Source organism: Syngnathoides biaculeatus, chromosome 10 (genome assembly GCF_019802595.1).
Source record: "Syngnathoides biaculeatus isolate LvHL_M chromosome 10, ASM1980259v1, whole genome shotgun sequence".
NCBI lineage: Eukaryota > Metazoa > Chordata > Actinopteri > Syngnathiformes > Syngnathidae > Syngnathoides > Syngnathoides biaculeatus.
In genome coordinates this window covers 7132703-7159984 of record NC_084649.1, presented here as the reverse complement: position 1 = coordinate 7159984, position 27282 = coordinate 7132703, and the positions used below count along the sequence as shown (strand labels likewise).

At 41.3% G+C, this 27282-nt stretch overlaps 3 protein-coding genes across 5 annotated transcripts; 1 reads left to right on the top strand and 2 right to left on the bottom strand.

The window, feature by feature from the left end:
* Window positions 1–240: 240 nt before the first annotated feature.
* On the bottom strand, window positions 241–8614 carry LOC133507078 (tubulin monoglycylase TTLL3-like). Of its 2 annotated transcripts, none has more exons than XM_061831692.1 (15): window positions 8478–8614; window positions 7651–7767; window positions 5246–5339; window positions 4912–5003; window positions 4649–4814; window positions 4522–4568; window positions 4313–4441; window positions 3866–3980; window positions 3688–3783; window positions 3446–3617; window positions 3203–3351; window positions 2748–2991; window positions 2014–2273; window positions 872–1047; window positions 241–805 (listed from the first exon to the last, which is right to left on the bottom strand). In XM_061831692.1, exons 3-15 carry the CDS (start codon window positions 5292–5294, stop codon window positions 446–448), a joined length of 2055 nt encoding a protein of 684 aa, XP_061687676.1. In that variant the 5' UTR covers window positions 5295–5339; window positions 7651–7767; window positions 8478–8614; the 3' UTR covers window positions 241–445. The 2 variants fall into 2 exon arrangements, with proteins under 2 accessions (XP_061687676.1, XP_061687677.1); XM_061831693.1 differs by having other exon boundaries at window positions 2916–2991.
* hmces (5-hydroxymethylcytosine binding, ES cell specific) lies at window positions 8546–16014 on the top strand. 2 transcript variants are annotated; one of them, XM_061831695.1, is made up of 6 exons: window positions 8546–8734; window positions 11491–11634; window positions 12753–12908; window positions 13257–13411; window positions 13480–13672; window positions 15378–16014. In XM_061831695.1, the coding sequence occupies exons 1-6, from the start codon at window positions 8546–8548 to the stop codon at window positions 15558–15560; spliced, it is 1020 nt and encodes a 339-aa protein (XP_061687679.1). In that variant the 3' UTR covers window positions 15561–16014. The 2 variants fall into 2 exon arrangements, with proteins under 2 accessions (XP_061687679.1, XP_061687678.1); XM_061831694.1 differs by having other exon boundaries at window positions 12753–12912; window positions 13261–13411.
* A 432-nt stretch (window positions 16015–16446) lies between these two features.
* Window positions 16447–25071, bottom strand: LOC133507081 (ras-related protein rab7). The gene is made up of 6 exons (XM_061831696.1): window positions 24630–25071; window positions 21374–21436; window positions 21073–21199; window positions 17218–17436; window positions 17003–17131; window positions 16447–16929 (listed from the first exon to the last, which is right to left on the bottom strand). Exons 2-6 carry the CDS (start codon window positions 21424–21426, stop codon window positions 16834–16836), a joined length of 624 nt encoding a protein of 207 aa, XP_061687680.1. The 5' UTR covers window positions 21427–21436; window positions 24630–25071; the 3' UTR covers window positions 16447–16833.
* Between the last annotated feature and the right edge of the window lie 2211 nt (window positions 25072–27282).

Below are 27282 nucleotides of genomic sequence, written 5' to 3'. Positions count from 1 at the left end.
GGTGTAGCTGGCATCTCACCCAGAGTTAGCTGGGATAGACTCCAGCACATCCGCGACCCTCTTGAGGGTCAGCTCTTGATAAAATGGACTGATATGTATGGGCACCATGTCTTGTCAGTTATAGTTTTTGAATAATAATCCTTTAGTCCACATCAAAAAAAGCAGTAATGAACTGAAAATCACTGGCAATTAAATTTGAACTTTATTATGAGATAAAATATCTCTGAAATGTGTGTCAAGGATTTTGGTAAAAAAAAAAAGTCTCCACAACAATAATTATATTAGCGTACATTCTACTGTACATTTTAGACTACAATATTGATAGCAGATATTAACGATCAACCAAAAGAGCTTCAATACATTCCTTAGTTGTTTTAGAAAAGAACCTCTCAGAGATTTTTTGTTCTTCTTCTATGCCATTCAATTGTATTTTACTGAGAATAACCTACAAGCCTTTTCGCCACAAAAAGACAGAACGTGAGCAAGCATCAAGTGGTCGGCGGACAGATCTGTGTGCTGTCTTTTGCAGGCCAAGTGTGAACTTTCCAATATGGATGGGTGCTGGTGGCTGAGGAACAGGAGGTGGAAGAACTCTGTTTGAGATGTTTTTGACTGGTGTTTTGGCGGTCTTGACCACTTCCGGCAAAGATGTGACTTTTTTTGTCGTCATCTCCTTTTTGGTACAAAGATGCTTTGGGGCTGAGTGGTTCAAAGGCCTCAGAGAAGGAAGCAGACAGGTGCCTTTGAGCCTGAAGCCCTCAATAAATAAATTGACTCCTATGTACTGAGGTACATGTACTGCTGCCTGAAAAGAAAAAGAAGACAAATTAAGTAATACAATCAAATGATTTTTGTGATAAGCTTGGTCTACCTGGTGATATATAAGCTCAAAATCTCCAGTGTTGGCTGATTGGTCTGTTCTACGGTCTAGGACGACACGCAGCGTGTCCTCCTGCACAGCTGCACAAAGATGGGCTGTGACTGGCGTAGAGGGGGCCATAGTGGGACTGGCATTGATTTCAATCAGCCATGGATGTAAGTCACAGCCTGAATAAACAAGTACTGCATTTGATTATTTTTTATTATTCATCGACATTTCAATAAGAATTTTTCCTTCATGAAATAGCTATACTGCCATGTAAACAAGTTGATGAATCGCATTCACATTGTAGAGTAGATGCTACATCGAACTGACAGGGTTGTAAATTGCAACCATTAAAAGAAAACGTGTTTAAAAATCAGGAAGGAGGCACCATACCAAGTTGAAACTTTTATTCTGCACACAAAAAACCTCTGTGTGATTAGCGATGATCAGACTACCACAAATCCAATGTATCGCTTAATGACAATCCAAGATAATGTACAACATTTCCTCAAATAGCTGTTGGAGTGGTCATGTTGTTTTATTGAACTAAAGACAGTAGCAGACGTTACTTTGAAGCAGGCTTCTATTTGAGAGCAGGTCTTTTATTTAAACAAATCCATATGTGTGGATATACCAAGACGTTATGCTACTCATTGATTGATTAAGAATTATCACCACTGTGTTACAATGGGAATGGAATGTGTAATTCCTCACATTAAAAGGTAGTTTCTGTGTGTGTTTTTTTTCTTGGTTCCTATCAATAATGCAGCAGAGTTAGAGGGAAAAGTAGTAGTTCCCTAAGTTTCAGCAAGTTAGGTCTGAAGAAATTAAATAAGCTCAACTAAATATATCTGATAAAGATATGCACTTGCTGCATGGTATGGAGAACCTTACTAATTTGTTGTTAAATGTATTTTTTGTTTTGATAAGTGATTTGTTTTTTTTCCACGTTTAATGAACTGAATAAATGAAAGGAATAAAACAGAAGTGCCTTTAGCGCTGGGTTGGAATGTGACTACAGAAAAGGTAAAGCTACTTTGTGGCATAATTAGCGTGTAATTTCAGGGGAGGTGATTATTTAAGTGAATGATCTTCTAGAGGTGAGGTCACTAATTGCAAAGATACAGCATGTTTCTTCATACTCATACCTAACATGAAGTCAGCCCCATAAAGCTCAAAGGTGTTTTTCCTAGAATCCACAAGATCTTGTGCAGTCTGTAATGAATGGATCACAGCCTTTTTCATCCCCGGCACAACTACATTTTCCCACTGAGCTTTGTAGCCCTGGCTTGACAGAAAGTCCATGAACTGGTCGTTTGACCACATGTTGTCTTTTGGGATGGTTTGATGGCGTTGATGAGAAGGTCTTAGATGCTTCTGGATGGAATTATTGCACAAATGCACAGAGCTGAAGGAAAGGAATAAATCAAGATTCAGAAACAGAAGAAGACATAGACTGATGAAGTCCACATGCATTTAGTCATAATCAAATCACAAATATTACATTTGTAATTACTTAATAGATTACAATGTAGGAAGTGAACACAAATGTCCTTCCTGACTGGACATTGCTTACTTCGGAACAGGCAAAAAGAGGGTCCCGTTAATTTATTAAGGATTCAACTAACTATGTGTTTGCATTATGCAGAGGGTGCATTTATCTGAGCCTGTTTGATTATTACAAATGGACCAAAAGCATTTTCTTCAAAGTCTGGATAATACATTACTTTCTTGAATTATCTTTTCGAGCAAAAAGTTAAAAACAATTGTAAAATGTAACGTAGAATTCAGTGTTTGCATTTCTGGGTCAGGCTTTATGAAGAATCAAGTGTTGGACATAACAAGCAGTTTCCTCTTCAACCACACAGTGTTTCAAACATACTTGTCCAGTGTGTCTAATGAGTAAGGCTGTGTAGAGAAGCGCAAATAGCACTTCTTATAAAACCACACGGTGAGAGGGTTCCAGTCTGTGACCAAAAACCACTGGCGCACATCAAACTTGGTGCCCTCCACCAAGAAGGGCCGCTCCAAGTACTTCTGCACAACCCACTTGCTTTCCTTGATCAGAGCTGGATCATTGTCCACCAGGCTGAGGATGTGATCTAAACGCTTGGCACATTTGATACCTAGAAGACGGAAGAAATGTATTCATATTCCTGCTTAGTGATGGTGTTGATATTTGCACTGTAACTGACTCGCGACCAGTTCAGAGTGTAGTCCGCGTTTTGCCTGAAGTTAGCTGGGATAGGTTTCATCATTTCCGCGCCCCTTGTAAGGATAAGCGGCAAGGAAAATGAAAATGAAATTGAATGCGTCTAACAGGGTCAGACCTCTCACCTCTACCTCTGGACTTGGCTCCAGGCTTGACAATCCATATGTTGTGTATGCCATCTGTGTCCAGCTGTGGACTGACCTCAGCCAGCCTCTGCAGCATGGCCTTGCAGCAGGTTACTAAATGAGAACTGGTCTTGATTTGTGCCCTGCCACTAAGTGAGAGTAAACAGCAGAACCTCTCCTAATATGAGTATGTATGCAAATGGAAACACACGCACACACTTGCACAAACACCGTAGTACTCACTGAACAAACAAGTAGTAGCTATCAATAAATTCACCCCACTCCTCCTTGAAAAGGGATGAAGTTTTCTCCAAATTAGTGTCAATGTCAGTGTGCTCCAAACTCTCAAGAAAATCCTGACACACGTTGAGAGCTGTGCCGACCATTTTGGAAACAATCACAGATTCAGACGGTTCTGAAAATGGAGGAACGCAATCAAGTTGAGCCAGTGATCCACATTACAGTATCATATCAAATGTTCATACCTTGAATGTGCTCATTTTTCTTCTCTTCCTGAACATTCTGTGCACTCTCTACAATGTACTTTAAAAAACTGGTGCAGGCTGTCCTCCTGTAGTCCTCTTTCGGAGCGAAATAAAGTATATAGTCATCTAAATGTTGGATTTTTTTTTCTGTCACGGTAAGTCATTTATAATATCTAACCAATGAAAGCATGCTTCTCATCCTGCGCTCCTAGCCTGTAACAGCGAGGAAAGAACGTGTCTGGGTCTGCTGAGTCAAACCAGTGCAGGCTCCTCAGGTTCACACACAAGCCCACCTGGAACATAAATTCCTGAGAAGGTGCTGGCTGCATGTAGTCAAGATACAACTAATTGACTTACGAGTGGAATTTTTTCTGTGACCAAGGTTTTAACTCAATTTACTTGTAGGTACTGCTGCAAATAAAATCAATTTTCCCCACTGAAATGAATCAAATGCCATTAATCCACTCTGAATCTTCTTTTTCCCCCCATTTTACTCGAGTGCCTTACTCGAACCTCAATAAAATTTGATCCCACATCACAAACCAAGAGCGCAAGAAAAACTTGTAAGTTAGGGCACTCGTAATCCAAGGTACCACCGTATGACAAAAAAACAACACGAATGCACCTTGGTGGTGAAGCTGCCTCCTTTGCCAAAATGATTGATCATCTGTTCTTTCTGCAGAATGCTGGTATTGATGGCATCTCTTCTGTTTGTCCAGTAGAAATAAACCATTTCATTCCGCACCAGGCGAGACTGAGTAATAAGAACATCGACAACTAATTTTGCCTGAAAATAACACCAGACGCCCTCAAGTTGTTTATTGTTGGCCTTACTATAAGACCATACAGTCCATCCAGATCCTGCTCTTGTTTGACATCATCTGAGAAGAAGGATAGTGGTCGTGAGTACAGAAATAAAAGACACAAAATAAGCAATTTTAACATCAAATCATCAGCTGACCAGCTTCACCATCACTATCACCGGCATCATTACAACAGGTCTCTTTGGCAGTCCGAGTGTAGATTTGGAGGCCAGCATGACACATCTGCTTCTCCACCCAGCCTCTGGCTCTTAGTGAGGCCCTAATGACCGGGTAAGGGCCCTGAACAGAGAACACCTTGTGCAACTGAAAGTAAGAAGAAAGATAGACATGACAAACAATTGAGGTGTCAAAAAAACCCACAATATTATTTTTCAGAATAAAAAAAATAGTTTTGGCCTACCTTGACAGTTTTCTCCACAATGGCCTTGGCTTTCTTTAGTTTCTCTGGGTTGCGAGCGGGCAGGTGGATACTGTGCCGAAATCGAGGTGAAGCTGTCACACACCCACACACACATACACGCGTGCATGCACACACACACACACACACACACACACACACACACCACACACACACACACACACACACACACACACACACGCGAGCAGACACACGCTTTATTGTTTTCCACCCTCATGTAAATAACTATCCAGGGTAACAAACAATCACAAGCATAAAAAGAAGAGCACGGATGCTGAGTCAGACATCTGTGTAAATGTATTGTAAGACGACTTACTGGTTTGCAGGGTTTTGATTTCAACTTGACTTTCGCATTGTTGGACCATCGCAACTAGCTTCTGGCCCTTAGACAGGTCCAGGAATTGTCCCCCCTGCAAACCCAAGAGAATTCTTTTACTGTGAATATTCTAATTCATTCAAATCATTTGATTCTCAGGGTATTGAAACGATTGCAACCGAACTATTCTATTTGTCTTAGAAGACGTTTCCCCTCTCATCCCTGTAGGCGTCATCGGTTCATCAGGCTTACGTAATTAGTGTTTGTGTGGATAACTCAACTATTTATGCTCCACCAATGAGGTATGCCCCATACTATGTATGGATTCATTCTTTTGGAATGCAAAAAATGAAGACAGCCATTAACTCGCATGGCCGAAAGGGTATTGTCTGTCCACCAGAGTTTTGGGGTGGAAACTCTTTCATTGTGCCAAGTGAATCAGCTGGAATGAAAATCAGCACCTCCAAATCTGAGGCCAGAAAATGGTGGAATGCATCCTCCGTATTGAGATCTTGTGGTCTTATTCACATCTGTGTGAAAAATGGAGATGAACAGGCAGACTGGTCAAGTGTCTGCAATGATGCGAGCTCTGTATTTGTCTGTCATGGTGAAGAAGGTGAGCTGAAAGGCAAAGCTCTTGATTTACCACTCGCTCTACGTTCCTACACTCACATATATTTATGAGCAGTGACTCTCGATGAAAAGCCAAAGATTGGGGATCCAAGCAGCCTCCTTTTAGAGATACTGTGAGGAGCTCTGTCATCTGAAAGGGGCTCAGCGTTGAGCCAGTGCTCCTCCGCATTGAGAGGACCCAGATTGGGCGCCTTGGGCATCTGGTTAGAATGCCCTCCCGACGGATCCCTGGTAAGGTGTTCTGGACATGACGCACTGGGACATGCTGGAAACTACGTCTATCGGCTGGGCTTGGAATGCCTCTGGATCCACCCAGAAGAGTTGGATGAAGTGGCTGGGGATAAAGAAGTGTGGGATTCCCTGCTTATGCTACTGGACCTCTGAATCAACCTCACATAAGCGGAAGAGAATGACTGGATTGGTTGGACAAACATTAAAGGTCTAGTGTCATCCCTATAAACATTCTAAAATAGATATTGAAATGAAAAAAAATAAATAGGATTATTCACTTCAATGTCTACACGAAAAAATAAATATGAGCAGAGAGTGTGTCATCCATGCGCAAAGTTGCGGAAGTCTCATTCGACATCCAAGTGGTCGCCATATTGGCTGAATCTACTGTCCGTGACGTCACCCTGGACATTCGCAATTGAAAACACGCTGTGGCCCCTACTGTACGACCCGCCCCTTCAGACATGGAAGCTCTTTTCGAAGAAAGCATTTCACAACCGAGTGAAGTGTCCGGGTCAATACTACCCTGTTTTTTTCGAGCCATATTTAGATGACATGCAGATCACGGGCCAAACCACCTCCCTGCCTTATCCACCTCTGCGCGGCGGTGACAAACGCCCACTTCGCGGCGGACATGAGCCACCGCGGCGACAAGCCACCCCGGTCGACAAGGCTTGCGGCCGGCTCGACCTTGTCAACAAGGCCGTGGCCGGTACCGATCCACAAGGCCTGCGGAGGCCATTCTTCAGCCATTGCTGCATGGAAGCCCTCCGATGCATAAATCGACACATTTAGCAACCCTGATTTATAGATTACGTCCCCCCAACTATTGTTTTTTTTTTAGTAGCTGTATACACACCTACAATACCTGTCATTTGGAACCCACGAAGCTCTGTCCTTTGCACCCGTCCAATTCATTTTTCACGAAGAACTGGGTCTCTTGCACATTTATGAAGGGTAAATCCATCATCCCGAGTGTTCAAGCAATGTCCAGCAATGCAACGAGCCTGCATTTTGGCTAACACGAAGAAACAACGAGCTACCTTCCCGGAGGTAAAACTAATAGAAACAGGGTGAGGGTGGTCCTGCCATGTACGTCAATTCCTGCTTCTTCTCGAAAACAAATCCCTCGAGAGGATTTTCATGGCGGGAGTTACAAAAAGTTGTATACATCAAAATCATGTTTTGTGGTGAAAAAAACGCATGGGTCCATGTCGGCTGCAGTTTTTTCATTAATAGCATACTAAAAACCATGCATTTCATGACAGTGGCACTTTAAGTTAAGACTGGCATAGGCAAACACTTTTCTCAACTCATAACCACCATTGAGAAAATTTCAACCACATATCCAAATTGTTAAATGTCGTCATAGGTAAGAAAAAAAGTGTAATAAACACATACAAGACTTCATTGTAAATTACAGCTCAAATACAATTAACAAGTAAAACATATTTAGCATTATATGATACATGAGATTTGTGAAAACTGCTATTTACTACTGCTAAACTAAACAACTCAACAAAAGTTTCTCTTGTTCCTACCTGCCGAGCTCCAAAGATGTCATGACTTTGTTGTTGAGTTTCACCCGAGGAACGCAAGTTCTGCCCCACCGCGGTTTACAGTTGCTATGGCAACACCGCGCCCCTCTGTTAGTATACCTGTACATTTAAACATTTATAGCATCAAATCTCATATAAAAAATTTCAGTTTTGATTTACAAAATATTATAAGGTAGTGAATTGTTTTTTTTTTTCGTTTTAAACTGACACAATTAAGTTGTTTTAATTGATACAATTGATTGCAGCAAATTAAAGAGCGTAAGAAACGCATATTAGGATAAGCAAACATCTCCAAGTTGGAGCCCAAGAATTCTTGACTCTAAGCGTTGCAGTTTAAAGTAAATAAAAACATGAGGACCTCACTAAGCTAGTCGAACAACAAAGTTAATTATATGATGTGAAGCCACAAATCCAAAACCACGGAGTAATTGCGAAAACATACACGTAGAACAATCACTGTGACAAAGATAAACATATTAACTTTCGGGACAATGCAGTAGTCCTTGAGTACATTTTTAAAACAGCGCCCCCGCCTCCCGCCAGGCGGTGAGGCCGCCATATTGGCTCAAAACAATTCAGAGTAGGGGCAGTGCGCTTTGTCCAGGCATATCGCCTCCTCATACCGTCAAAACTCAGATTCCTGACAACAAACGTCAACACACTGTCGTACTTAGGACATTTACGCAGACCAAAAAAACAGACAGGGAAACAGGTAAGTTTAACTTCTTTCAAACGAGGACTTGACGGTTTAGTTAGGCTAAAATTGCATGCTAATTTAACTTCACAACAGTAGTCACATGTTAGCTTACCTGTTTCAGTGTGTGTCACGATTCAATTTTGTTTTTTGGGGGGAGAACGCCGCGCTTTGCCGGTTAAGATGTGTGGAAGAACTGCGTGCACGCTGGCTCCGGATGAGGTGACCCGAGCGTGTTCGTACAGGAACCGGCGCGGAGAGCGGAGACAGCCTGGCTGGAGGGACGGAGACGCGGACAAGTACCGACCTTCCTACAACAAAAGTCCCCAGTCCATTAGCCCCGTGCTGCTGTCCCACAGGCACTTTGATAAGGTGAAAACACATACTGAGCATGCATTGCATGCATTACTTGTATTACTTTATGAATTCACATACTCGGTGTCCTATAGTAAATCAGGTGTAAAATATATATGATCCTAAATCTTCCCAAATATCTGTACTGTATATCAAAATATACACCATCACTAGACCGAGCAGTGATACTAAAAAAAAATAATAATAATTGAGGCTTTAATTTAAAGTTTTTTTTAGTTGAAAGTAATTTAATTTCAATCGGATGAGGATTTTATCCAATTTTTTATGTCACGAATCAGGCCAAATTTTCTTGCCCAGATATCAGTGTAAACCATTAGCAAATTTGTGACCAAAACCTTAACTATTTTGATAGAAAAATGCCCTTATGTTAGTATTATTAGTCGAAAATGAGATGTTTAAACAGGCCATTTTAACATTTTTAAATATAGTCCATTCGAGCCATTTTGCTTTTTCCTGGTCAAACAGAGCAAGCTCGTTGTCAGACCTTACTGAGTCTGATGTTGCCTCAATTGGATTACCATCAATGTTCCCTCTAAACTGCAAACTGCTGGTGTGGTCCTTGCCACACTCTGTGTTGCGTACAAAAAAATTAAAATCCAAACCAGATTTAAAGTCTAGCATACACCTATTCAGTTTGTGCTTTTATACAATGTGATTCAACGAGTGATTAGTACGTTGATCCAATTCAGATACATACTTAATGCAGTCCGGCAACGTTATTGAGCATAGCGGTATTTCAATGGTATTTACATGCACATCGACGAAGAAACCATTGATATTAGCGCGAGATCTTTCCGGAGTCAGAGGAAGACCGAGAAGCCACATAATGTAATATATTATAACCCAAAGACGAATTCGTTGTTGACGGTTTCCTATTTTCGTGTTACATATCACAGTTGTGTGCAGAATCTGTATGTGTATCTGTATAGCCGTTTGTGATCCGCCATATGAAGGAAAAGAAGGCGAGGCTTGATTTACGAGTTGTTTCTCTCATTTTCTTTGTGTAACGTCACACGCTCCCCTCAATAATTATTCTTGAATTAGTGCCAAACCTACGTAAGTCCCGACCGAGTACGACAATCACTAGTTTAGTGTCCTCAAACATCCTTCCTTCAGTCTTGGTGTCTCGGTGCACGTCGAAGGCTTTTAGGACTGACTAGTCCGGTTTAGCTTAGCTTGCTACCCCCCAACAAAGAGACACATTTGTAAAGTCAGGTCCTCGCAAAGTATCGCTCAACACAGATCAAGTGTGTCAATCATTCACACGTAGCTATGTTATGCAAGCGAAGAACTGCTAATTCATTTATATGAGACATGTATTGAAAATCAAAAATAGGGCTTACCTTCGTGCAAACATCTCTGTTCCGGTTGATTTTAGATGGATTCAGTTGATCATGCGGTCTTCCTCAAAGTTTGATCCATCGAAGACATTTTTCGTACTGGGTCTTCGGTTTTGGAAAGGGTACAAATTGAACTCCACCAACTAGCCTATCAGGATACCTGTCGTCAGTATTACAAAGGCCGTGACTACACCTCTATTGTTATATATCTATTGTTAAGGATCCCTAAGACGTGATAAAACGCGAACAAAATCTCGACTGAACCATGCGACTTTGTCAGAGGTTATGGCGGACGACAACAAGGGGCGTGGTTTAGGCAAATCTCTGACCTCTGATTGGTCAGCGACGCGGCTTACGCAATTTCTACGGAGGGGTCAATTCAGGGTGTAACCCACCTCTTGACTGATGATAGCTGGGATAGGCTCTAGCACTCCCGCGACCCCCGTGAGGGTAAGCGGCTCGGAAAATGGATCGATTGATATTCAAGCCCTTTTAAGAAATTATTAGTAGCTAGAATTGCATTCATAGCGATTGCTCTGTACTAACCTCATTAAAATCCAGGCTCTGTAATTGTACAAATGAATTATAATGCTCATAGGAAAAGATTAATTACAAAATTATAAAAATAATTATACCATTGCAGTCACGCGCCATCGCACTCGCAAATCTGCACAGTCAAGCACGAAAAATCACCCGTGTAAAATTTGTTACGAGTAGAAATATATAGGTATTGAAAGACTTTGCTTATTTTGTGTAGTCTTGACCAATGTTCCCTCTAAACTGTGAACTTGTTGCACACTCTCAGCGCACATGAAAACTGATCCAGCGCAGTGAACCACAGGCTGATGTTTTTTGGTTTTTTTTTAAACATGGAAGCACATGTTCTCTAACAACAGCCTACCTCTACTTCCTAGTTTACCTGACACCTCCCACCTCCGCTCTTAAAAGGGGTACACTCTTAATTACAAACAGAACACACACCCGCAGCTTCATCTACGGGCATGACTGGTGGACCACACCTGTAACTTTATATCTGCGGGGATGACTGACAACACCTGTACATTTTTCAAATGTGAGTGACTGCCATTGACATTTCAACGATGCTTTGTGTCTTGATGTTGTGCACAATATGTATAATTGGGAGGTGGGGGGGCGCTCCAATCAGTGTTCTATTCTAGGTAGCCATGAGTGAAATCTCACAATCAATGCCGATACTAATTATATGGATTAGCTGTAAAAATCTTTTCATTTATTTGTGATGAGTGCGATTGGCTATATGATCCGACACACTTGCGGAGTGTGATGGCGGGAGGGGACGCTACACTCGGATTAAATCTCATATCCAGGATGAGATCCAATACAAGTATTGTATCTCATTTGCTGGTAGTTCACATGATGTCAATTTGTGTGCAGAATGCTCCCGTGGATGAGTGTGTATTGGCTTCCATGCGTTGGGGCCTGGTCCCTTCCTGGTTTAAAGAGAATGACCCAAGCAAGATGCAGTACAGCACCAACAACTGTCGCAGTGAGAACATCCTGGAGAAAAAGACTTACAAGGTACTTTGTGGCAAATATACAGATTTTACATTTAAAAGATACAGTACATCCATCTACGGTATCCACAAACGGTGGGGTACACGCTGCACCGATCGCTAGTCTATTGCAGGACTAAAATGAACAACAATTCACACTTACATTCACACGTATGGACATTTTAGAGCACAGGTGCCAAACTCAAGGCCCGGGGGCCAGATCTGGTCCTTTGCATGATTTTATGCAGCCCACGAAGGCAAATCATGTGTATCAACCTCCATGATTTTTGTTAAAATCTATACCTGAATTGTCATATTATAAATGATAACATTTTTATATTGCAAGCATTTTTGTATTACCACACATCAACAATAGTTGTAAAGCGCATTACCCTTGATTTCCGCTTCCAAAATTAGTTCAGAAATTTCATGTGCAAATATGTTGAGGCGGAAGATTTTCATGGTTTAACGCGGAGAACATGCACACTCCACACTGGGGATGCCGGATTATAGCCTGGGTCCTCAAAACACATACATCCATTCATTTTCCTAACTTGCTTATCCTCAGTAGGGTTAGAGGCATGCTGGAGACTATCCCAAGTATCTTCGACCAAGAGGTGGAGTACACCCTGAACTGGTCGCCAGCCAATCGCAGGCCACATATGAACAAACAACCATTCACATTCACACCTACAACCAATTTAGAGTCTTCAGATAACTTGCTATGCATACTTTTGGGATGTGGGAGGAAACCAGAGTACTGGCGCAAACCCACGTGGGCTCGGGAAGAACTCCACACAAGCAAGGCCGGATCTGAACCTGGGTCCTCAGAACTGTGAGAAAGATGTGCTCACCAGTGGTGCACAGTGCTACCCCTCAGAACTCAAATATTACAAATGATTTGAATTTTTTACCGAAAGGTTTGGAAACTAGGTTCTGGAAAAAGTCTGGAATTTTGCTGTGTATGTATGTGTAGGTATCCTAAAACATACAAACCATGTAGGAAGTCTGGGGCTGAAATTTGAATTTTGATAGATGTGAAAACTACTCATCCAACTATTCATATATAAACCTGCAATTTAAAAAATGCACTTTCCATAACGTGTCCCCTTCCACATCAAATGGCTTTGCTTCACCGCCAAGGAGCCCCTGCTAAAAGGACAGCGCTGCGTCATCCTCGCTGACGGCTTCTACGAGTGGAGGAGGCAGGAGAAAGAAAAGCAGCCATTTTTCATCTACTTCCCTCAGACTCAGAGATCCCCTGAAGAGAAACAAGATCCTGCCAATGATGCGACTGAGGCAAGTCAATATTTTGTGCCAGAAGTCACCACAGAATAGTTCCCCACTATATTGTGTTTTGTATACTTCCTGAGCCTCGAGCCACAGTCATTGATGCGCTTGCGATTTATCGAATGCGGGGAGGACAAATAACGAACCCATCGCGTCTGTAACGCAGACACTACAAGAATTTTTTTTTCAGTGATGTATTAAAATACATTTTTATGCATTTAAAAATGTAGTACATTAAATGTAAATACGGTCTCTCTAGATGGGCGACTTTCATCGATTGTGGGGTAGGGTCTGGGACCTACCCCCCACGATAAGTGGTGGTTCACTGCATTCATTTTTTCTGGGTTGTGTTACCAGCCAGAAAAAACTTCAGATGAGTGGACAGGCTGGAAGTTGCTGACCATGGCAGGACTATTTGACTGCTGGACATCTCCTTCTGGAGGAGAGACCCTCTACACCTACAGTGTAATAACTGTGAACGCTTCCCCAAATCTCCACAGCATCCATGACCGGTACGGATTGGAGATGCACCTTTAAAACTTTTATTCTGCTTTGGAGCTGAAAGTGACTTCTGTTTCAGGATGCCGGCCATCTTGGCTGGAGAGGAGGAAGTGAGGAGATGGCTTGATTTCGGGGAGGTGAAATCGTTGGATGCTTTGAAACTGCTCCAGTCTCAAGACATATTGACCTATCATCCCGTCTCACCGCTTGTCAATAACTCTCGCAACAACTCTCCTGAGTGCCTTCAGCCTGTGGACCTCAATCAAAAAAAGGTACTCAATTTAATTTGCTACTTAGGCCACGTGAATATGATGTAAAAAATAATAACAAAAACAATATATACTGTTTATACACCATAATTTTTTTCGTGTACAATGTTAATTTTTTCCCCCCTAATAATAATCCTCTTTCAATACTGCACATCATACCTAGGGATGGGTTAAGTTAAAAGAAGAAACTCCTCCATAATAAATTGACACATCCTATTAAATAACTTCGTAAAGGTATTTGTCTTGATGTTCTGCCACTTTGTAATGTTTCTGCAATAAATTGAATAAGAATTAAAATATTTTACTCCTGAATAGTGGGCACCGTTGTGTTTCAGTTTTGACACTGCAACTCTAAGGTGGGGGTTACCCCCTCCCACATGCGCTTTGACAAGTGACTCTGCTTGCACGATGTCATGAAAATTAGACATATCATTTGTCGGGATATCTTCACGTTTGGCTCCAGAATTAGCAAAACAAAAAATTACATGTAACAGTAAGAGGAAGAGGGAGATTAACATACAAGGTTAACATTCACATCCTAACTACTTAACTATTTACAACAGTGCGAGGGATGTTGAGAACTACTCTAATAGCAAGCTGCCATGTTTAGACGATGACGATACCACGTAGCATCTGAATATTCCCCAGTTTGCGTAGTTAAAATGCTGTTCTGTCAGTCCTTTAATCCCCTAGTGTTAATAAAATTTGCGATTATTCATCCCCTCTGCATCATGATTTGGCATACTATTTTTATTTTTTATTCTGGAACCACAAGTGAATACTGTGTATCATATTGACAGATGACCTGTGATTAATTATATCATGCAAGTAAGCTGACCAATAGGCATCTGAGATGTGGGAGACTGCACCATAACGCTACAATTTCAAAACCAGACTGTAGAGAACATTAGAGGCACAATATTAAATACACTAAACAGGGGATAAGGGATCTCAACAGTTCTAGTATCTGATTTAGAAGAAAGTATAATTTAACGTGAAATGCCGCCATAATTACGTAAATATATGAATCAATGGGAAATTTTGGATGCATATTTTAGATTGGTAGACTTCTTAATTTCTGCAGTCAATTTTGAGAGTGGGTATTATAACAGAGCAAATTATACACAAGGAATTACAATACAATGCGTGATATAAAGTTTGCGGCAGCTCCCTAGGGCTTACTCGTTTGTCTTTGCAGTGTGCCTCACCAGTGAAAGCCATCACCAGTATTTTGTGCTCCTTGCAGCTGCCTTCTTTTGCATGTCACTGTCCCCACATTAAAGACTTAATTTTCCATAGGTGTGAATATAAGATGTTCTTTCTTTATAACATATGTGGCCTATAATTAACGGTAAACCATTGTAGGGTGGATGCCACCTCTCACCCAAAGTCAGCTGGGATAGGTTCCAGCTCAGCGCAAGCCCAAGACTTGTTGGTTGCGGAAATTACATTTTTCTATCTTGTGCGTGTCAGCCATTGGCTAAAATAACTTATGGTTACAGGTTAGGTACTTGTTAACATCACCTTGTTGTCTGATAGTTTTCTCATCTACTGTGTGGAGATTTAAAAAAGTGTAAATTAACGTGGCAGAGTGAGGTGAAAAAACATGGACGTGGAGTCCCCTGATCCCCCACGCAATGACCCTGCATAGATCTGGTCTAAATGGCTGAGCTTTAAAGTGAGCCGACAAATGTGTATCCCCCTACAGGTACCCAAGCCGACAGCGAGTAGCAAGATGATGATGAGCTGGCTGGCCAGCGGGTCTTCAAAGAGGAAGGTGTCAGATGCTTGTAGAAGTCAGGAGAGAGGCAAGAAAGACATGCCCGGCAAGGCTACAGGAGGGCTTCAGCAGTGGCTGCAGGAGGCCAGCAAAAAACCAAGAACCCAGTAAAAGATAACTACTGGATTTTGTATTTCAGCTGTCATCAATGACATTCTGGTAGTTATGACACACAAACATGTGTGCGTGTATGAATACATATATACATGATTGTGTGCATATGAATGTATACTCGCGCACACAATGGTTTCAAAAATAAGGTTAAAGTTTTTATTATCCTTATGAGTTGGACATTTTGAAATATTACTATGCACATATTATCTATCTAATGACTGCAGCTACTTCTACCATCTCACTTTTCAAATTTAGTCTGGCAGCTATCAGAATTCTAATGTAGTTCTTTCCCATTTTAACATGATTCAGACAGATCTGAATGGTTAAAGGAAATGTCAAGCACTTCAAGCAGCTGGCAGTAAAAGAGATTTATGTCGGTCTTCTCCTCAAAATGATTGCAATTGTATAGATGTCCTTGAATTGTCAATTAAAATAAATGTATTGGCTAAGACTACTGTGTTATGGATGATAGTTGTACTGTACTTCTACAGGACTGAAGTAGGAGTGACATTAGTATTTGCTTCATGTTGCACCAAAAATTACTGTACAAGCCAAAGTCAAAATCAGCAGCACTAACCTCAGCCATAAGCCAGTTTTGTGTTGCTTCACAAAAGAACAAGAAAAACCTGCACACTTGAGGAATGGCACTGTGTAAAGTGTCCTAATTTTCATCAGAAGAACATAGATGGCCATCATTAATGGAATTATCCCATTCTGATCATCCAAACTTGAATCTCAATTCCTAACATTCTTTTTGAAAGTTGTGTGAGGTGAAGCGTGACACAAAGCCACAGCACAACTAAAAGGAGGGAAGCATTGTTTCCTCTATTAATGATTTTGTACTAGTGGCGACCTGTAAATGTAAGACAATAACCACAAAAGCTACAGAAAAAAACAATGTTTTACTCACTGAAACACAAAGACGAATAGGATGTTTGAGCTCAACATAAAACAAGTGATTGTGAAAGCAGCAATATTCATAGAACTGAAAACGTCTGTTGCCATTTAAATGTGGGAAAATACTGGACAGGAATAATAAGCATACAATGTTGAAGGTGTTCTTTGGGCTAGGAAACCGATACGTGATAGAAAATGTGTTTCCCACACATAAGGAGGAGGGTGCAGCATGTTGCTCATGTCATATTCGTGAGCAAGACACTGCTTGTTTAGGGTGAGCATGAGGGGTCATCACGGTGGGTCATGGGAAGGAAGGATATTTAGACAAGGCATGACAAGGTGATGAGGACCGTGACGCAACTCTCCAGGGTCCTCAGCAGCTACAGGTCTCTGCCGATGGCTTGGCCCGCTCGTTCCTGTCCAGCTTAATCGGCTCTGGGAACTCATTGTACAACTCCACCTCGGTCTCCTGGTTACAAAGACAGACAGAGAGAAGCTGGAAATGACCGCCCAAAACTGTCATATTACCAGAAATAGGTTACCTGTTTGAGCGCGTTGCGTGCAATAGTCTGGAAGGCCTGCTCCACATTGATGGCTTCCTTGGCACTAGTTTCAAAGTAAGGGATGTTGTTTTTGCTCTGACACCAGGCCTGTGCTCGCTTGGTTGTGACCTGAATGTACGAAGGAGCATGTGGAACATTGTAGGGCAGAGTTGAAAACCTTAACAAGAATGAAAAGAGGAAGTCCGACGGGACACCTGTCTATTCTCTAAGTCAATCTTGTTGCCGAGAACCACAAAGGGGAAGTTCTCCGGGTCTCGGGGGCTGGCCTGGATCAGGAACTCGTCCCTCCAGCTGTCGAGAGTCTTGAAGGTGTTGGGGGCCGTCACATCAAACACCAAAACACAGCAGTCTGCGCCGCGGTAGAATGCCACCCCTAAAGACTGGAACCTCTCCTGACCTGCTGTGTCCCAAATCTGGCACAAAACCAAAAGACATTGCAATGGATTGAGAAAGTTTACAGCAGCAACTTGACCATTAAAAGTAACAGTAAAAAAAAAAAAAAAGAAAGTTGGTGCTCATTCACTATGCAGGAAGTTCAGTCTGAGTATTTGTTCATGGTTGTTTATTTTGTTTTATTTTTTTATTCATTCTTTTTTTTCCATAAAACAGGTTGAAGTGCATATGTAATTTTTGGCCTTTTTTTTTTTTTTTTTTAAACTTCACTTGACTTGTGGTGTATCTGAAGATGGCATTGAACTAAAATATTGCCTTGCAAAACAACAAAAAGCAAATAACCAAGAGATGGCTCCTAACTTGATTGGGCGTTTCAACATTAATTATAAAGTTAATAGAGTTTGCACAGATAGATGCGAATACGTGCGAGGCGGTGTGAATGACGCTGGCACACACAAATTCTCCTTCACGCGAACGCTCGAAGGTGGGACCAGCTGAACTCGTCCAGGAAGAAATGTCGGCAGCTCACGAAGGGGAAGCCCCGCCTGCCTCTTTCAGACTTTACAATGCTGATGAAGCGCAGAACGTTCAATGTGTCCAAATGTGTCAGGCAATCAAACTCAAGTGATGGACATGAGGTAAAGCGATCTTTTGCATCATGAGGTTGCACAGGAATGGGCTCACTAGTCTTTATTAATAATGCAATTCATGATAGTAGCAGCAGTATGATTTTCTAAGTCTACAAAACCATTTTGTCTAGCAAATTACAAAAAAAAAATGCATCCAAACTAATCAGGGGAAACTTCATCATGCAACAAGACGACGACCCAATACCCTCCACAGCACAACAAAGGACTTTATCAGGGGGAAAAATTGGAAGTCTTGGACTTTCCAAGTCAATCATTGGTCTTAAACCTAATAGAGCATGCATTTTATTTCCTGAAGAGACTAAAGGGAGAAACCCCTAGAAACAAACCGTAGTAAAGGTTATAAAGCATATCCAATGCAGCACGCAACAGTCTGGTCAAGTCAATGGGTTGCAGGCTTGATGGACTTATTGCAAGTAAGCCTTATGGCACCAAATATTAAGTGTTATTCACTTTAAATTAATTTACTAATATCTGTTCCAATACTTTTCTCTCACTTGAAAAGCGAGTGGCTTCAAACAAAAAGTGCTCACTCTGTTCGCTCATACGCGAGCGCCTGGTGCCCGAGACTGCACTCATGGGGCTCGGTAGGGCACAGCCCAAAAGAGTAATGCGGGTCTTCCTTCCCCTTTGTGCACCACATGTGAGAGGAGGGGTCGGGTGCAGTGTGAGCCGGGCGGTGGCCGAAGGTAGGGACCTTGGGGATCCGTGGAACAGTGGACCAGTGCTACTGTTGGACTCCATCAAGGCTACCCTTTGTCACGGACTCTGTTCCCAACTTTTATGGATAGAATGACTATCTGCAGCCGAGGCATAGAGGGGGTCCGCTTCGGTGGCCTCATATTGCATCTCAGATTATGTGGTTCTGTTGGCTTCATTAAGCCGCGATCTCCAACTCTCAACTCTGGTTTGCAGCCAAGTGTGAAGCAGTTGGGATGAGAATCAGCACCTCCAAATCTATGACCATGAGCCTCAGTCGGAAAAGGGTGGCGTGGCATCTTCAGGTCGGGGATGAGATCCTGCCCCAAGTGGAGAAGTTCAAGTATCTTGGGGTCTTGTTCACGAGTGAGGGAAGAATGGAACATGAGATTGAGAGGCGGATCAGTGCAGCGTCTGGAGCGATGTGCACTTTGTATTGGTCCACTGTAATAAAGAAGGAGGTAAGTCGAAAGGCGAAGCTCTTAATTTATTGGTCAATATATGTTCCTACCCTCCCTATGGTCACGAGATGTGGGTTGTGACCGAAAGAACAAGGTCTCGGATACTAGTGGCCAAAATGAGTTAATTCAGCAGGCTGTCCAGGCTCTTCCTTAGAGATAGGGTGAGAAGCTTGGTCATCCGGGAGGGGCTCAGAGTAGAGCCGCTACTCCTCCGCATTGAGAGGAGCCAGATGAAGTGGCAGGGTATCTGATTCGGTTGCCTTTCGGACACCTACCTGGTGAGGTGTTCTGGGGACGCCCCATTGGAAAGGGACCCCAGGCACGCCCCAGGAGACGCTGGAGAGACTACGTGTCTCGGTTGGCCTGGAAATGCCCCGGTATCCCCCCCGGAAGAGGTGAATGAAGTGGCTGGGAAAAGAGAAGTCTTGGCGTCCCTGTTAAGGCTATTGCTCCTGCAACCCGACCTCAGATAAGCAGTAGAAGATCAATGAATGAATGAATAAATGAAAATTGTTGTGTGTCCTTGGGTCCCTTGCAAGACACTAAATAAAGACTATGACTGGAATGTTCATTGGGAACTCACTTCCCAAACACAATGATATTAATCCTCCCCCCTCTGTATGTGGCATTGTGTCCCCCATGCAGAAATGTAATGGTAAGTGCATTATTTTTTAAAACTTTAATATGCATTCTTTTAATATTTTAACACTTGTGTCACTGCTTATGGTGTTAAAAAAAATAAAATGCAAGAAACTTCCGCGAATTCCTCACTTTTATGTTAGTGATGTCGAGGTCATGAATCCACAAATTATTATTATGAAGCAGTTCACTTGTATAATAATATGTGCAGTTAGAAATGTTAAATGTTACTTCATACATTTTGTGTACAGCAAATAAAGCTTTCATGATGGGAAAGTTGGACCCTGCAAAAGAATATTTCCAACAGGAAACTATGGATACACAAAGAAATCAAGTACTGTCCTCACAAAGGATTGTGTTGGGACCTCAGAGTTTCCTTGTAAATATTTAGAAACAGCACATTTTGCCACATTGTGTAGACCCTCCAATGACTGAGGGAATTATTTGGCTAGATCTCATAAGGGAAGTTAACTGAACACAGTAACTGAACTCCAATATTTTGGGACCTACAGTCCCCTCCAAAAGTAATGGAACAGCAATGTAATTTTGTTTTTGGTCTACTGAAGACATTTGGGTTTAAGATCAAAAGATGAACAAGAGACAAAGTTCAGAATTCCGTATTTTATTCCATGGTATTTACATTTGGATGTGTTAAAATAACTCAGGAAAGAGCACCTTTTGTTTTAAGTATTATTATGTATGTATTATCATTGAACACAATAACCTATTGGCCTTTAAAGATTGGTAAACATCCTCAAAAATGACTGGTACTCGGGGTTTGTTTTTTAAGAAAATGTCTGGCACTGAATTAATAATTTTGTCATTGATTTATTCTTTAAAGCATTATTAATAATTTGTGCAATTGTAATGTCTTGACTTCAGTGACTTTAGTCCAAAGTCATCACCATGAATACAATTGTACTAATGCTTTAAGGGGCGTATATCATACAGTATGAAAACATTAAATCTAAAATAATCATGACGAATAAATGTATATTACTGTATAACATACGGGGCCACTAGAAGGTCTGACAGGGTTACCACAACTTGGCTTTGGCCACCACTCAAAAAGGCTTGTCGGACCCTACATTTCTTGAGATGGTGAATTTTATCTGTGTTCAAACGTTCGACTGGTAGTGTGCAATGAGGTACAATTGTATTTACAGAATCTTTTGGAATTGGTGCCGAAGTTACAGTACGGGTTAAATACCTGCATTGTGACAAGTCTGTCATCCACCATGACCTCTTTTGTCAAGAAGTCCGCACCTATCGTGGCTTTGTACTGGTTACTGAATTTCTTATTCACATACTGGTTCATCAACGAGGTCTTCCCCACTCTAGACAGGAACCAAGCACAGAAAATGAAGCGGAGTTGAAGGTCAGCAAAAAAACCAAAATGTAGTTTCTGTTTTTGTGTGCATTAGTTGGAAAATGGTGAGAACGGAACAAGTGGTGCATTCCTCCCAGGTGCACTGGAAGCCACTTGAGCTTGAAGGAGCAGGACCACTCACCCGGAGTCTCCCAGGATGATGACTTTGAGGAGGACTTTCTTCCTTGAAGTCATTGTGCCTCAGCTGGAACGACAAAAAAAAAAAAAAAAACCATCGAGAGAAAAGGAAAAATCAAACATGCAGGAACTTTCTCAAAGTGGACAGAGCCCTTGAAATAAGAAAAAATTTTCTACATACATACAACACCACAGGAAAAATACATCTTTGAAAAATGCAACAGGACAATGGTCCAAAACACAATACCAACACAACAAATTACTTCAGAAGGGGAAAAGAGTAGAAAGTGTTGGACAATCACCGGCTCTTAACCCAAATGAACATGCATTTTTTTTCCTCCTCAAGAGGAAACAGAATGGAGAATCCTCCAAAAAAAACAAAACAAAAAAAAACAAACAGGCTGCAGTAAAGGACTGGAAAAGCATTCACACAATGATGAATCCAACAGTCTGGTGAAGACAATCGGTTCCAGCGTTGATGCAGTTATTACTAGTAAGGATTATGCCACAAATATTAAATGTTAACTTTAGTCAGTCTTTTCGAGTACTTTTGCTTACTTAAAAAGTTCAGCTTCAAACAAACGTTGCTCTGTCTTGACTTATATATCACATCGAAATGTAAATGAAAGCTTTCATTTAATATTAATCTTTTGATGTGAAAACCCATGTCTTCAGTATACAACAACAACAAAAGGAATTCACCTTGCCGTTCCAATAGTTTTGGAAGATGCTTTAGCTTGGTTCATCAAGATGTTGAAGTTCACCCTTCCAAAATTGTATTAATTCATCAGGTGTTTTTTTTTTTTTTTTTTTTTTTACCATCTATCGAGTCCACACAAGCAGCCAGCTGTAGCTTTCACCCTACTATCTCAAAAATGTGAGGAAAAAGTTTTTTAAAAATGGTGAATTAAAACAAAACCAGGACTTTTGTGCTTCATGTGCAAACCAAAACCCGGAACAAAATATGGCAGGAACCATGGTGAAAGTACTGATAACTTTGCCTTGCTTGCAACTCTGGCTGAATACATGAAAAAATATTTGTTACATATTTTTATATTACAAATCAAAAATAAATTCCATATCATGACAGTGTGATCACACTGTTTTAACTAAGGCATTCTAATTAATATAGAATTTATTTTTTAGTAATCGATTTTTTAAATTATATACTGTATATACATTTACGCTGACTCTCAGAACACAATTCGATTTCTCACACAGCTGTGGCCTTACTGAATCGATTGCCAAATACAGCATTTATCCGAGGATATATGAAGGCTTGTAAATATGTATTCAGACAGGTTTTGTCGTGGAAGTCCCTAACTAAATCTTGAATAAAATGAGCCTGTTCTCAATTGCGTTCATCAGCCAGAAATGAAGTTTATCTTACGTTCACACAAATAAGAACTAGTGAATGAATTTTCGTTCATTGAATTTGTTTAAGTACAACTCCTGTTGTTTTAATGCATCACCTATAGCTCCAAGACTTTTGACTGGGAGTCTGCTGGCTTATGAGAGCCAAGTCAAAAGGCTGCAAAGTGATCATGACTTTGTGCTGTGTTGATGTTGGTGCACAACAGTATATAATGGCAATATAAGGTATGATAAAAAAAGTTGAACAATGTGAGAACAGCTAGCAGTTGTTTACGACACAGCTTCTGTCGAGAGTAACAATGTGTAGCTTTTCATGGTTGAACATTTCCATGTAGTAACTCTGTCTTGTTTTCTTTGTAAATAAAGCTCCATAATAATCTCAAACTGACAAAACACATCACACCATTGCAAATTTGCAACAATTACTGGAAGAGTAAAAAGACCTCCGTAAAACGAGTAGATGTGATGTTTTAAATGTTGCTGTTTTGCTTAGAATATATTGTGGATTTAAGTAACAGCAGCTGATGAAAAAAAAAACCATTAACATTGAAGATATAAAGTTGACATTTTGGTTTTAGTTCCCTTTAACGTTTGAGTGCAGTGCATGCAGTTGACTAGCCTTCTTCTGCTGTACTCTTCACTTTCCCTATGGTACACACAGCCAAAGGGTGAGTCATTTTTGTTTTGCTTCAGTCTTTTAGAGGAAATCACGAATTCTAACACATCTGTCATTTCTGACTCAAGAATATTGAGATCATACTTGAAGCAATGTTGTGGAAGAGATTTCTTTAGAATAAGATGGTTATTATAATTACAACCAGTAGGAAGTCGACCAGTATGACAAAACAGACTTTCTTTGGATGTTGGAGGCTCCACTGAGGTCACCTTGTTAAAAGAATATCAAAACAGACAAACCCCAGCACAAAGACAGCATGGAGAATGGAACCAAAGTGTTAATCATAACACGTTTTATTCTACGAGAAAAAAAGGCTGTTGAATGTTTTTGTTTTAAACAAATTATTTTACAATTGCATCTAAATGAGTCAAACATGGAGGTGGGAGCAAACACTGAAATAGCAACATTTACATGCAAAGTAAAAAGTGATCTGCAGAGAATAACTACACTAGTATAATCGACACTAATCAAATATAACCTGAGTTCAGAAATCATCACTAAGCATTCCTCACTTCAGCTGAGTGCGCCGAAGGCACCATTATACCACTACTTCCAGCTGGACCGACCAAAGTCCAAACTCTCTCATTTGATTTGATTAAATCTGAGAATCGTATTTATTTTTCATCAATAAACAGTCAGGTGGTGTACTTCCACATTTAGGTTGTCTTATTTCGTGGGAAATAATGCACGAGAGACCATAACGCTTGTAAAAAGTGACAAAGTGCTAAGGCAGCGGCGCTCCTAATCTGCACCCCATGACACATTGTCAGCAACGGATCACATGGTTGGCCAACACACGGCTAACGGAACCATGACTTGGCAAGCAGCTTTGAGCTCGGCAAACAGCACAGTACTTCAATAACGGCCATTCGTGTTGAAAAATAAACGTAAACGGGAAGCACAAGTACAACCAGGTAATCGATGACACAGAATGCACCGTCATCATTTTACTGCCTTGAAATCCCTTGATGACAAAATCAAACCGTGCACCCACAAATAAATACAATGTAACGTGTTATGAAACGTTGGATCATGAATGCAAATGAGTTACTCTCTAAACGAGCAGCGACGTCTTTTCAGTCGCATTTTTGCTCGTTTTTACCACCAGCTATCGATTGGGCTAACGTTTAGCAGAAAAGCGGATGTTGTGAAATGTGACAAGATTCGGCATATCCTTGCCTATTAGGTTTGAAAATATAATAAACCATACCTGCGAGACGATCCTGTGGTAAAAATACCGAAAGCGGACTTTTCCTCGGCCTCCGTTCCAAACGTTAGCTAACGCGGGGACTAGCCAAACCGGGGCTAGCGGTTCCTTTTAAATGTCTGTCGTAGCAAAAGTTTCCCTTTGAAGCCTCGGCAAAGTCCTAATATATGATGGCTGAACGTCCCTACTAACTCTCCCAATCCGAGTGAGGGCCGTCTGTGGCAGGGTATATATCACTTGTCGATTTGCTACACTGGTGTGTTGCTGTCGTTGACGTTTGCTTTTCCTGTATGTCAAGCTAATGAGTCAAGCCTAGCCGTTAGCCTCGCTCGCTTCTCCCTGCGTTGTCGTCCACTTTTCTTTCTGTCGTCCACTTCCTCCAAAACAAGCGCCGTCGGAGGCGTGGACGTCACACGCTGGCTACGCCTTGCTCTGCCTTGGCCAGCCCCGAGGAATTGAAAAGAAAAAAAAAAACAGCTGACAGGCGCACGCACGAGTTTTCAAATGGATTTAGTTCGTTCTTGAATTGGAGGACATGCTATTTCAATTACTTCATGCACAAAATAAAGAAATAAATACGTTTTTTTAGTATGAATTATAGTTGCCCTGAGACAAAATGTAACTATCAACTGTTTTCGACTGACGTCACACAGTTTCCGGTTTAAAAGGCAATCGCCATTTTGGTGGGGTGAATTCGAGTAAACAAATCGTAACTAGGCAGGAATCATTTCAGAAAGGCGTATGAATGGTGGCACACTGCTATGTTATCAGTTGCTTAAACGAACGTGGGCGTTATAAAGCGTATTTCTTTCGACTGCCAGCTGTTATCAAGAACCAGTGCAAGAAGCCGGAGCAGTTATCAGCCAAACGGCGACAACTGTGGCTGTCTCGTATCAGCAGAGCCGATGTAGCAGCCAAGTCATTCCCTTATGTCAGTGATTTCCAACCTTTATAGAGCCAAGGCACATATTTTACAATTGAAAAATCCCACGGCACACCAAAAAAAGTAAATGTCACCGAAAATGTATCGATTAATTACTGTATGTACTTCCTGCCATCAAATAGAAGATGATTTTTTTTTGTTCTGTCTGTCATTGTGCCTCACTGGCATAATTAGATGAAAAAAGATATATTATTTCTTGGAATAAATGTTTTTTTAGCAATTACATAAAATTGGATAACTTCCTATGGCACACCTGAAGAGCCCTTACGGCACACTAATGTACCGCGGGACACTTTGGGAATCACTGCCTCATGTCAGCGTTTGCTCGGAGCATTTTGTTCTTGGTAAGTATTGGATACATTTTAGAATTTCACACCTATTTAGCAATAACTAAGTTCTGTGAAGGAAAAGTATTCTTTAGGGCCAAGGACCGACATAATAAACGTGTGAATGCAATGCGGAGCTCGCTCACAGGGGAGCAAGCTCTTCAGACTCCGCCTCATTCCGCCCAAAGAACCATCTGAGCCATGAGCTTGCTCCCCGCCGAGGCAGGAGCTCCCTCGACCGAGGAGCGAGCTCTGGGGCACGCCGGGGAACTCGCTCCGCCAAGCGGCGGAGAGAGCTCATCAGACTTCACCTCATTCTGCCCGAAGTACCATCTGAATATGCAACATTATTTACAGGCGCTCTGCGGCATTAATTGACCCCTCCGTGGATATTGCGCAATCCGCTTCACTGACCAATCAGAGGCCAGAGATCTGCATAAACCAAAGCCCGTTTTTGCTCCCGGCATTTTCTCAGACAACATTGCATGGTCCAGTATAGGTTTAGTTAGCGTTTTATCGCGTATTTGGGTTATTTAACAAAAAATATGGTTAAGAGGTGTAGTCACGGACTTTTTAATAGTGACGACATGTATCCTGAAAGGCTAGTTGCTGGAGTTCGATTCGTACCCTTTCCAAAACCGAAGACCCAGTACGAAAAATGCCTTCGATGGATCAAACTTTGTGGAAGACCACATCATCAACTAAATCCATCTAATATCAACCGGAACACATATGTTTGCACGAAGGTATGCCCTATATTTGATTTTCAATACATGTCTCGTATAAATGAATTCGAAGTTCTTCGCTAGCATAACAGCTGGGTGTGAACGATTGACACTTATTCTTTGTTGAGCGATATTTAGCGATGATCGGACTGCACAAACGTATTGATTTCTTGCTGGCTCGCGGCCGAAGCTTAACCAGACTGTGTTTGCACGAAGATATGCCCTAAATTTGATTTTTAATCCACGTCTCGTATAAATAAATGAGACGTTCATCACTAGCATAACACTGCTACGTGTGAACGATTGACACACTTATTCTTTGTTGAGCATATTTAGCGATGATCGGACTGCACAAACGTATCGATTTCTTGCTGGCTGGCGGCCGAAGCTTAACCAGACTGTTTGCACGAAGATATGCCCGAAATTTGATTTTTAATACACGTCTTGTATAAATGAATGAGACGTTCTCCGCTAGCATAACATTGCTACGTGTGAATGATTAAATGAAATCAGAAGCATGGCGTCTCTCTCAGTTAAGAATGTATTGTATTTAAAATCTATTAATATATCGTTGATTTGAATGAAATCAGAAGCATGGTGTCTGCACGTCTAACGATGTATTGTATTGTATCGTATTTGCCATTTTTACTGTTTGTCTTACG